This window comes from Poecilia formosa, unplaced genomic scaffold, assembly GCF_000485575.1.
Source record: "Poecilia formosa unplaced genomic scaffold, Poecilia_formosa-5.1.2 Scaffold460, whole genome shotgun sequence".
NCBI classification, from domain to species: domain Eukaryota; kingdom Metazoa; phylum Chordata; class Actinopteri; order Cyprinodontiformes; family Poeciliidae; genus Poecilia; species Poecilia formosa.
Genome location: NW_006800399.1, coordinates 93,491 through 105,439, shown reverse-complemented (window position 1 = coordinate 105,439; position 11,949 = coordinate 93,491). Strand labels below are relative to the sequence as shown.

Sequence of the window (11,949 nt, the reverse complement as noted above, 5' to 3'; positions counted from 1 at the left end):
AACACCTAACTGGTTTCAGAGCCTTCCACTGGTTACTTTGGGACGGTGATAATGCTTCAGAGCAACCAATGACTGCAGCCATTTCACAGCTTCAGCTTCGACTCTGTGACTGTTAGGTTTGGCTGTTAATAGGAGACACTCAGGGGAGGTAGAGCAGAGTGAAACAGGAAGGGAAGCCATGGATAACTGAATAAAACAGACTGTAATAATGTGTGTACATTCCTCAAGCAGAGCTCATCTATACTGTTAGAATAAATCTGTGAAACAGTACGGAATGCAAAACTGAGTTGTTCTTTCAACAAAACAGAGGCCAGTTTTGGTCTGTTTACATCAGCCAATGATTAATTGAAATTAATTGGTGATTATTTCAATAATAATAAGCAACCCTGGGTAATAATCATTCATGATTTTTACAAAATCCTGAATGACAAACATCTCTTACAAAGCTTTGCACAAATATTCACACCCCTGGAACATTCTTGATGTTTTTCACATTTCATTCACATTGAATGGTTGAAAGAGGTTAATGTCAGACCTACAAGCCAACAGTTTAGGTGCTTGTTTTAGAATGGCCCAGTCAAAGTCTAGACATAAATCCACTGAGAATCTGTGGTAAAACCTGAAAATTGCTGTCCATCATTATATTCTGTATCACTTACAGCTGTACATAAATCGATCTTTCATCATTTTTAATTGTAAAAAGATTTTAAAACCGTGACATTTTTTTTTCTTCCAGTTCACAAATATAACTTACTTTTTGTTCATTTATCTATGAGTCATGATAGATAGACTCATGATGACCAACAAAATGTTACCTGTTGATTGTGTTGCGTTCCTCACAGCCCTGTGGTAGAAAAATAATATAATTGTTTGGTATCATTTCAGAGGTTCTGCATCTCACCCAGCAGTTTCTGTCTCAGGTTTGAATATTCTCCACCAAAGGTGCTGGAGGCATTGTTTCTCTGTAATGTCAAATCAATAGCTGGTGTGTTTCAGGTGTCACAAATGAAAAATACAAGCAGATTTGATCAATGTACAGGGTGGGATGACCATAGGCTTGTTCTGTTCTTGTAATACAAGACAGATCCATAATGCAGACTCACAGGGTGACATTAGTCCATGAATCAAGAGGAAAATCAGCACTCTGTTGGCACAGGATTGACACATTACAATGACTGAGAATCAAAGGGTCAAAGGTTTAAAAACCGTCAAAACTGCCAAGAATGTCACGCTGGAGTTGTTTAATAATTAAAAACACAATTAGTGTGTCACTCTTCTCTCCAAACGGATCAGGAGATGACAGGATAGAAACATGATAAGAACCATCTGATAAGAATGAAACATTTTGACAGCTAATAAACGAGGCAAAGCTTTCCATCAGGAATAGGTTGAGTTTAATGTGTTCAGTGTAAATGTTAGGCAGGGATGTGTTTGACTGAAAGGAAAGGTATTTTATTTGGTCATATTTAAATGGAAGTTTTTTAAAGTACCTTTTGGTACCAGTACAGGGCTTTGGATAAAACTGACTATAAAATGCACTGGATTAGATCAGATTTTGCACTGATTACAGTTTTCTGGCCAATCACCAATATTTAAAAAGCCTATTCTGTTTTTAATGCAGATACCAATTCTTTTTGTCTGAAATGTTGCTTAGTATAGCAACAAAGTTGCTAAGCTGGTAACAGTGGTTTGATTATTATTGCTCATACAAGTAAAAGGGCTCAGTGACTGATTTTCAGACCTAGATTTATTTTTAGTTTAACTATTAGATTGGATCCATCACTAAATATGAGCTTTTATCGTTGTGGATATTAAGTCCAGTTCATCTCTAAATGCACATTTAAGAACATATAAACTGGACCAAGATGCAGGTTGAGCCAATCAATAGATAAAATTGATTGGAGAAAATAAAAACTATTAAAATTCACCAAAGAAAGTGAAATTCCAGTTCAATAAAAAAATTCTAACTAATTTGTTTTTCAACACAAATAAAATCAAATAGCAATGAAGTTATATGGGTAGTCATTAGTGATTTTTATTTTTCTCTTTTTTGACAGCAGTGTAACCAGCAGACACACTTCCACCAAACTAAAATGATCTCTTTTTTTATTTATCAAGGATTACAACATTTTTTGTGATCAAATGGTTTTATTTTAGTTGTTTTACATCCACAACATGTACATTACAGTATAGTTACAATAGGTGGGATACAACATAGAAATAGAAAAGGCAGTGTGGCCTCCCCAACCTCCCAACCCTCAACCCCATGGCGACCCCCTACCCTGATCTCAAAGTGATAACAAATATGGAAGTGGACAGTTGCGAAGATTAAATCATCACTTACATTTACATATTGAAAGGATTACATAGAATTATGTTGCACTCTTTCTCTAACCAAAGAATAAGCTGCATCCCATGGGCTGATTGTTTTTTGACTGGCCGAGTGCATCCTGGCCACTGACCTCTCCATCATGATGATTTCTAGGAAGGAGTTGGCCCATTGTTGCCAAGCCAGTAAGTGTGGTGGTTGCCATCGTAGAGCCAACATCTTCTTAGCTGCAGTGAGGCCCATAGCATGCGCTTTTGTTGCGAGGAAAGTTCTAAAGTGGAATCGTCATTAAGTAGAAACAAAGATGGTGATAATTGAATGTTAGCTTTAAGCAAATCACTCAACGTAGTGGAAGTTTGTCTCCAGAAAGCAGCCACACTGGGACAATCCCAATACATGTGCATAAAAGAGCCTGGAGTCTTAAGTGTACATAAGTCACAAGTAGGAGATGTGATCATTTTCATAGCATGACGTTTCCTGGGTGTTCAGTACATCCTATGGATAAATTTAAAGTGAATAAGCTGATGGTCAGAGTTTTTGGATGTGTTGTGGAGGTTCTCCCATACTGTATCCCAGCAGATTTCTATATCTCCCATAAAGGAAAGATCTCTCCCCCATGTATTTTCTACAGGGAGTCTGGCACGAGGGTCTGAAATAAATGTATATAATTTAGAAACAATGCCACGTGTCTGATCCCGCGACAAGAAGTTGTTGTAAGGGATGGGTTGGGAGAGGCACACCCCATGACACACCGCACGCTTTCATGGCCGATCGGAGTTGTAAATAAAAGAAGAACCTGAAAAGTAGAACCTGGTAAATTATACGCAGTTTGTAGGTCACTAAAAGAACGCAGGCCATCATTGTTCATAAGGTCTTTGAGGACATTGACACCCTTATCTCTCCACCTATGGAAGGAGAATGGTTTGTTTCCAATGAGGATAGAAAAGTCATTAAATAAAGGAGAGTGCTTATGCCATTTCAGGTTGGTGTTTGTGAGATTCAGCACTGAATGACGAAGAAGACTAAGAAGAGAAGAAATTATGGGTCCTAACTTGATTTAGTCTCGTTAGGAGGTATCTTAGAATATATCAAGTTCTCCAGCCTGTATGGTTTGGATAGATTTTCTTCAATTGGTTTCCAAGAAACAGAGACCTCAGGATTCAATCCCCAAGCGTTTTATCTCGTTGAAGTGTTCTCAATTTCAAATGAGGTTTCTTCCCATTCCAAATAAATTTAGATATGAGAGAGTGCAGCTTGTCCCAGTAACCTCTTGGCAGTGCAAGAGGAATCACTGAGGAGTCAAAGTTAACTCACGGAAGTACATCCATTTTGATTACAGACACGAGGGCTTGAAGAGAATTTGGGAGTTTTGACCAGCGCTGTAAATCTTTCTCAATAAGGTTAAATGAAAGATTACAACATTTTTATTGCTTTGATGTCATCTCAAGAGTTTAGTAGACACTTTAGTGAATCTTTAACATTTTACGATCAGTTTAGTTAAAGGGAGAAACGAACAGCACCCAGGACGGCTCCTTGAGGAACTCCACATGTGCAGCTGAAGAATGTCAAAATAGCTGAAATTAAAATCCTTTTTCTGTCTGCTGTGACCCAAACAGAACTTTTTTTCATGTTTTCTTGAAGATGTGAAAGGAAATGTTTTGATCTGGTCTCAGTTGTGAAGTTTATTCCTGACTCAGCAGTTTAAAAGAAGGCTATTGGAAACTTTGACAGCTCTGGAATATTCAAGAGTCAGAGAAAAAATGTTACATGTACATTGAAGTTGGCCATTGTGTTTTAAAAGCTGGCACTCACTTTTGATCTTTTCCATATAAGATGGTAAGACAGTGGGTAACCTTTTGTTTTAAAACTTGCTTAACAAGAATCCCTACAGCTCAGGGACAGTTAACATTTCCATGAGGGTCTGCTAGTTGCATTCCTGCCAATCAGACGTGGAGTGTGGCCCGGGTCCTCTGAGAGATTTGACATTTGATGCTGGACTTGATGCCCTTTCTTCACTCCTCAGGGTGAGGAACCGCTAGAGTCTGAAAGGGTAGCCTGAAAATCTTCACTCAAGTCATTCTCCGTTTTATTTCTAATATTTTTGTGACATTTAATCTAAGATCAGGATATCTCACATAGAAACCTTCTTTGTGATCATATTTGCTATCATATATGCTAAACTCTTTTAGTTGTAAAATAAATTCAGATATCTTTAAAGCTTCTTCATAGTTCACTTGGCTGCACTCCAGTTTCCACTTTGCAAAAGAAAAATCCAAGTATCAATTAGGACAATAGTGTTGGTGCATGAAGGACACATTCATTTAGTTAACGATAACTAAATGTTCAATAATTAGTCTCAGGAGTTTAGTGCTGTTTAACTGCTTCACACTGCAAGTATCATATAATTGGATTTATCATTTCTAGTAATTCTTTTATTTAATAACCATACATGCATCAGTGAAACATGTGAGTGTCTCAGGTCTGGTTTATCATGGTTAATGTGTTTTTTCATTATCTTCTGTACAGTTGGGCCTCTACACTCAGAAACCGTTTAGTAAATAATGCTTTGGTTCTAATGGCTGGAGGAAAATAACAGCCTTCATATTTTAGTGTGAAGTCACTGCAGATGCACTTAAAACTTACACACAACTTTTACACTTAACAAATTCATTAAAAGACTGATAGGCATATTTTTTATGTTAGTAAATATGTTATTAATCTTTGCTGAAAATGTGTTCGGTTTCTAATCAAAGATTCCTTTCAAATTAAAACTGATCAAATTTAAACATTTCAACTGACACTTTTATATGTTATCATGAATTTAAAAAGTGTAAAAGTGGTGCTGCATTACTTTATTAGATGCATTTGCATAGGTTTATTTTACACATTTGGACTATAATTAATTTGTTTCTCCTTTAATCTGTACCTTTGTATGTTCTGCAACATTTTAGGGCTGTAATATTTTTATCAAAGATTTGTGAAACTATTCCTATATTAATAATAAAAGGCTTGCTTTACATGGGCCATTGCAGCATAATGTGTAAGGATAGTAAGATAAAAAAAATGGTTTAACATGAGTTAAAACTTTTAGCTGAAAAATCATTTCAAAGAGCTTTACATCATAAAAACATCATATAGTCACTAATTATGAAACAAGCAATAAACATTACATTTTGTCAAATGCCATCATGAAAATCTTGAATACACATCAGATATATTGATCAATATATTGAGTAATGTTCCAGTTACTAGGAACTAAAGGCAACTCAGTGTTTCAGCTGTTATGCAGTTTTCTTAGAGTTTGTTCCAGATTTGTGGTGTATAGAAGCTGGATATCTGATTGGTCTGAAGGTTGATATGGCAACAAGAGGTCATGCCACTGGTTGTTCAGGTTGTTCTTTTTATATGAGAAGTTGGTTTTATTGAGTTGAGTTCAATTTAGATAAAATCAATAACAAAGATATGCATTTATATTTTACTTACCTTGGTTAGTCGGCCTAACCTCAACCCACTAAGGTTCTCCTTCCTCTCTGGACTGAATCCACTCATAATGACACTGTCTGCTCTCTGTGTTCCCAGCCATGTTTACTGAGGTTCCCCATGACATGACTGCCCAGAGAGGCCAGGACGTGGAGATGGCCTGTTCCTTCAGAGGAGCAGGAACGCCGTCCTACTCGCTGGAGATCCAGTGGTGGTACATCAGGAACCACCTGGAGTGGACGGACCAGCAGCCCTGGACGACTAATGAGGTACAAAAACTCTGACTGATTTGTGCACTTCACTGCAAAAACACAACACCAAGCAATTTTGGTCTAATTTCTAGTTCAAATGGCTAAGCATGGTTAAAATAAGACAAAACTAACTCATAAGTAACTTTTCAACAAGATACAGGAATTTTTCCTCAATACTGAAAAAGCATGAAGTAAACACATATCAGGATGATTATCTATTGGCTGATCACTGATAACATGAGAAAAATGTCATAGTGAATGGCAGCAGCTAAAAGTCTCAGTTCGCACCACATTACGGATCCATTCAAGTTTTAAATGTATTACAGTAAAGTACCATTCAAGACCTTATTCCACACTGAGTTTTGTTTTTTTATGTTTTTTGGTACCTTTCAGTCACAGAGTCAAACTTTTAACATAACAATAGAAATAATCTCTATTAAAAAAAAGTCACAGATTTTTGTTGGACATTACCTTTGTCCTGTCGGGTCCTGTCAGACTCCAGGCTCAAACGCAGACACTCAAGACAAAAGGAAGTGCATGTTACATTTTAAAAGCCTGCTGAGTTTCAAACCAGGACAATAAAACTAATCTTTAATAAATATAATCACAGGAAACTGGATAAACAGCTCAGCGCAGCTGTTTATCCAGTCGCAACGTGCTACTTAAGTTTCATATATTTTAATAGTCTATTTATCTATTGAGCAACCAGAAAGGTTCATGTTACATTGTATTTTATAAATATGTCCACGGTTATTAATATAAACATAAGCACAGCATAATCTGACAGGCTCAGGCACACAATCTGTTGACTAAAAATGATTTCAGCTCAGTGTAATGTTATGATGAAGGGCTTGTCAGTGGAGTCTCCGTATGTTTGGAAAATGATAGGTTTCAGAAAGTAACCACAGAATTGTCCAACTAAACAGGAGGTTCACTCCTTCAGTTGTTAATATTGACATCAAATGTCAGTAATCAGTTAAAATTTAAACCTGTTGATTCTTTGACATTCTTCTGTTTTTCTAAGGTGTCTCCTGAGGAGGAAACGCCGAAGGATGCTACAAAGATCAGTGTGAGTCAGAGCGCTTCCTGAGCAGGTCATGGTGTCTGTCTTTGTGTTACACAGTGTGTGTTTTTCAGTTCTATGCGGCTCACAGTGCAGCCAATGCTCCAGATCACACACTGACACTCACCGTCTCATCCTGACGGTGAGTGTCAGGATGAGACCAGAGTGTTGGGATCGCTGCTGCTCAACGGTGGCTCAGAGTCCTTCTGAGGCGTCCAGATTCTAAGAACCCTCCTTACCTTAATGGGCAAAATGAAGCATCGCAGTGACAAACACTGACAGGAAGAGGCCACAAAGGAGGGAAAAGTCCAGAGAGCCTCATTATGTTGAAAAAATGTCGAGCAAAACCTGGAAATTACTTCAACAGATTGATTTAATATTCAGCAAATTATTATTACATTTACTTTATGATGACAAAACTCAAGCTAAAGATTTTACTGACTTGCAATAAATTGTCAATTAATGGTTTATTAGATTACAATCAGTTTGAATCAATTAACTAATAATGTCCACTTAGCCCTTTTTTTAGTTTTGTATTTTGGCTGCTGCTGGTCATCCTCAGTTGATACAGAAATGAAGATGGCGGGGCCATACCAGAACAGGAAAGAGAAGCGGTCCAAACAGAGTCTGGTTTGGGATGCAACATGCTACTTAAGTTTCATATATTTTAATAGTCTATTTATCTATTGAGCAAGCAGAAAGGTTCATGTTACATTATATTTTATAAATATGTTCAAGTTTAATAATATGAGATAACAATTTTCAGTTTACTCAGTATTTAATATAGCCCACACAATATAAGGTTAGGGTTTAATGCTATTTCAAAATTCAGCATATAATAAACTTAATCCATATATGTTATGGAACGACAGATGTACCTTTTTATGTGAATGAAAACTCAGGTTCTTAAGAAAATGGCTGCTTATCAATGAATCATTAGTTGATCAATAAGATTGATTAACTTTAAATTAACTCATTTATCAATAACTTGCATCCCAAAATTTTGAATGGATTTAAAATTAGAGCTTCATAAGTGAAGAAAATATTCTGATATAATTTTCAGAAGAATTCACAAACATAAAGATGAATTCTCTCTCCTTCCCCAGACAGACAAGCTGATGCGCTGCTGTAACGGAAGCACCAGCCTCTGTATGTGTGTGTGTAAGTGTGTGTGTTGTGTAGATGGAGTCAAACACTGCAGGCCACGTCGCTGTGAAAGTATTCGTCATGAGTTCTCGTTCAACGTATAAGACAGTATAAGTAAAGACACAAACATGTTTACAAACACAGGGACCGCTGCTGAACACACACACACACACGCACACACACACACACACACACAATAGAACAGAACAGAGGTATGTGATAAATGGGAGTCATATTTCTGATGTCCCACAGACTCATCCTCTCTGAGTGGAACTCAGGGAAAAAGACGCTGTGGAGGATTTCAGCCCCAAAGTCATCCTGAAGCTTTTATGTTGAACCATATTTGTTTTATCCAGTGGCGCAACTACATATTATTCAGGTGGATGCGAAAACATAAATCGGGCCCCCCCCAAAGGAAGGTGTGTAAGGGTGAATAGAAAACATACAGTCGCACTACCCCCCTAACCCCCCAGACGAAAACACGCAAAAGGTCAAACTCGCTACATTTACATGTGCACGGTGAAGTGTATGAAGGCATCATGGGCGCGCCGCCCCCTCCAGACGGGGTTTTGATGCCCCCTCTGGTGCAGCGCCCCTATGCGTTGCATGTGCTGCATACCCACTTTTTGCGCCACTGGTTTTATCTTCTGATATTACATAAATATATTCTATAAAGAATGAAGAGAAAAGATGTGAAACATAGGCTAACATCCATGAGAAAAATCTCCTGAGTAATCAATATCCCATAAATGATCAGAGGACGGAAAGTTTCTGTTTCTGTTTGTGGGGAAAAGTTTGGAGCGTCTGAATGTCCAAACATGAAACGGTTCAAATCCCGACACGAAAACATGGTTCTTAATAGATACTAGACTAAAATCATTATTATCAAATTACTACATGTAAAAAAAAAAATTGAGCTCCTCTGTCTTCTCCCAGTGCTAACATAATAAAATAACAATGCTACTACTAATGAAGAAAAACTGAAAATAATAAAGTAATAATATTAGTAAATCGAACAGCATCATTATAAACTCTTCCTCTGTCGTTGCCAGGTTGTGAAGGTCGTGGGAAGCAACATCTCCCACAAGCTCCGCCTCTCCCGGGTCAAAACGTCAGATGAAGGCACCTATGAATGCCGCGTGATCGACTTCAGTGACGAGGCCGGGGCCCGCCACCACCGTGTCAGAGCCTACCTGCAGGTGGTGCCAGAGAGCGCCGCCGCCGGCCCCGAGCGCGACGCCAACTTCGAGGCCGGGGACGACACCAAGGCGGGGACAGCGTTCGTCGATGCAGAGCCGCATGGCGGTGGCCATCACCAGAACCATGGGCCCCACCTGGAGCACGGCAAGCGGCCCCAGGCGGCCCCCCACCACGGCCACAGCCACGGCGGCGACGGGCCGCAGCACAACGCTGCCAGGGAGCTGAAGAGGAGCGGCGCCGACAATAACCACAGTGACTGCTCCAACGAGCCGAGCTGCGCTCTGTAAAGCCAGAGGTCACAGAACCAGATGTTTGGTCACAGAAAGCAGCTTCCCTCTCACACAGAAGAAACCCAGAATCCATAGAAACGTTTAATATGGCTGTAAAGAGCGCAGGGAGTGAACTGTGAGGGGGGAGCAGTTTTGTGGTTTTTATTTATGTTGATGCTGTGCAGAAGTTTAGATGAACTGGTTCCTGGGGTAGATCTAGGCAGCTTTACTGTTTCTGATCTCAGCATCCACAACTAGATAACCTACTAAAAAAGAAAAGACTTTAGTCTGTCTATTAACCAGTAAATAATATGTTGCTTGAACTCCAGATCCTGTAAAAGACATGATCACACCTTCCACTGCCTTACTGTCACTCCATTCGCCCAGACAAACAGGAAGTGGAATATTTTCTCACTGGTTCAATTCCAAGTGCTTCTATTCACACAGTCCTCTAAAGTCCAACATATAAAACCTGCTGATTTCTTTCTGGTCTCGGCTTCAGCTCTTGAGTTGATATTTTACTGTGTTTGTGTTCATGGATGATGATGTAGACGTTGCACAGACTCATTAGTAATGAACTTTCTGTCTGATCCAGGGACAGATCCTGAATAGTTCACAGAGAATGGGGAGATTTCAATAAATATTAATAATAAAACATTACAGATGCTATTTTCCCAACAATCGCTTTACAGTTCAGAAAGTAGAAATTTTCCTCCCCACCTTTTGCTGCAGGTCCAAACAAATGAATCTGTTTTATGTGTTTTTTTTAAGTCAGGAAAGAATTAAACCTTAGACACTAAATTAATCAAATTAAATATGCTTCTAATTATTGACTGTAAATGTATAACCAGACTGTGATCTCACTTAATGTATAACCCTGCAAAAGGCATCTCTTGAAATTATTATATTTGTCACATTGTAACCACAAATTTAAATGCCTTTTATTTTATTTGGTATTTTATATCAAACACAAAGTGCAAACAAATCCTACATAGTTTTCAGTTTTGTTTTGTTTTGTTTTTTTTGTTGGAAAATCTTAAAAAGTATAGTGTTCATTTTTAAAGGAAATGCACTGCACAAAGATAAAATCTTATCAAGTATTTTTAATCTAGTTTACATTATTTCTTTCATCCTATCTGCAGTTTTGCACTACTTTGTGTTGGTTTATCACATAAAACCCTGTAAATCATGAAGTTTGTGGCTAAAACCAGAAAAAAATGTGGGAAACTGTAAGGCTTTTGCACAGCAGCGTCATTTTATGGGGTAAATAATTTCTCTCCCACCTTGGTTCTCTCACCCAGTGCTCATTGATAGTATGAAAAAAAGCCTCAATCCTCTACAAGCCTCTAATCCACTCTGTACATAAAACTGTATATTTCAAAAAACAAAGTAAGTGCATGTTTAGTAATTTTCTTAAAAAAAATCTTTTTCAATCAACATACACAAAGGCATTTTTGTCACTATGAGTTTTATTTGTCTTTTTTGTAAAGGACTCAGTGTCTGTTTTTATTCCTTTATTTATTGAAGTCTTGTCAGTTTGACATTTTTAAAAGCCATCTTTGTTGCATTCCTGCTCTCCTAAAGTGCTGTACAGACAGAAGAATGATGTTTTCTTCATAGCTGCTCAGAAAGGAGTTTTCCTCCCTGACGTATCTTAGTACTCTCACTGTTTCTGAAGCTTCTGGATGTGAAGCGCTGGCAAGAACAGACTGCTGCAACTCTGCTGTAGTCTCAGAAAAACAATGCTTACTTGGAAATATTTCATTCTGATGGATCTACTAAAGCTGCAGTATGGACCTTTTATTAAAAAATGTTGTTTTTTTTGTATATATATATATATATATATATATATATATATATTTTTTTTTTTTTACATATTTGTTGAAACTGTCACAGTGTTGTGTCTAGGGTTGCCACCTTTCAGAAATCAAAATAAGGCACACCCACTAATGCACATCATCCTAGTCTCATAGCGGGGGGGTGGGAGGTGCTTCAACTAGGGTTACCAAGGGACCAGTCCCTATATATATAAAGCCCCGGGTTAGGGGGGGGCTTTATATATAAAGCCCCCCCCCCGGCCGAACAGTGGCGGCAGCGTGTTGGTTGGTCTGTGTTACCCAGAAAGCAGTTGGGCACAATATCGCAACACCAACACCGTGAGTCAAACAATGACTGGGGCAGGTATTTATAAACTATATACCTTATATGGGA

The 11,949-nt window shown here is 38.2% G+C and overlaps 1 protein-coding gene across 1 annotated transcript in view; it reads left to right on the top strand.

Moving 5' to 3' along the window:
- Nucleotides 1–11,123, top strand: part of vstm2la (V-set and transmembrane domain containing 2 like a) — a 76,441-nt gene extending 65,318 nt beyond the window's left edge. The window contains exons 2-4 of the mRNA XM_007577921.2: nt 5,909–6,078; nt 7,085–7,129; nt 9,322–11,123. Coding sequence (XP_007577983.1) covers nt 5,909–6,078; nt 7,085–7,129; nt 9,322–9,756 — 650 coding nt within the window. The 3' untranslated portion in view covers nt 9,757–11,123. The remainder of the gene's footprint in view (nt 1–5,908; nt 6,079–7,084; nt 7,130–9,321) is intronic.
- The last annotated feature ends 826 nt before the right edge of the window (nt 11,124–11,949 follow it).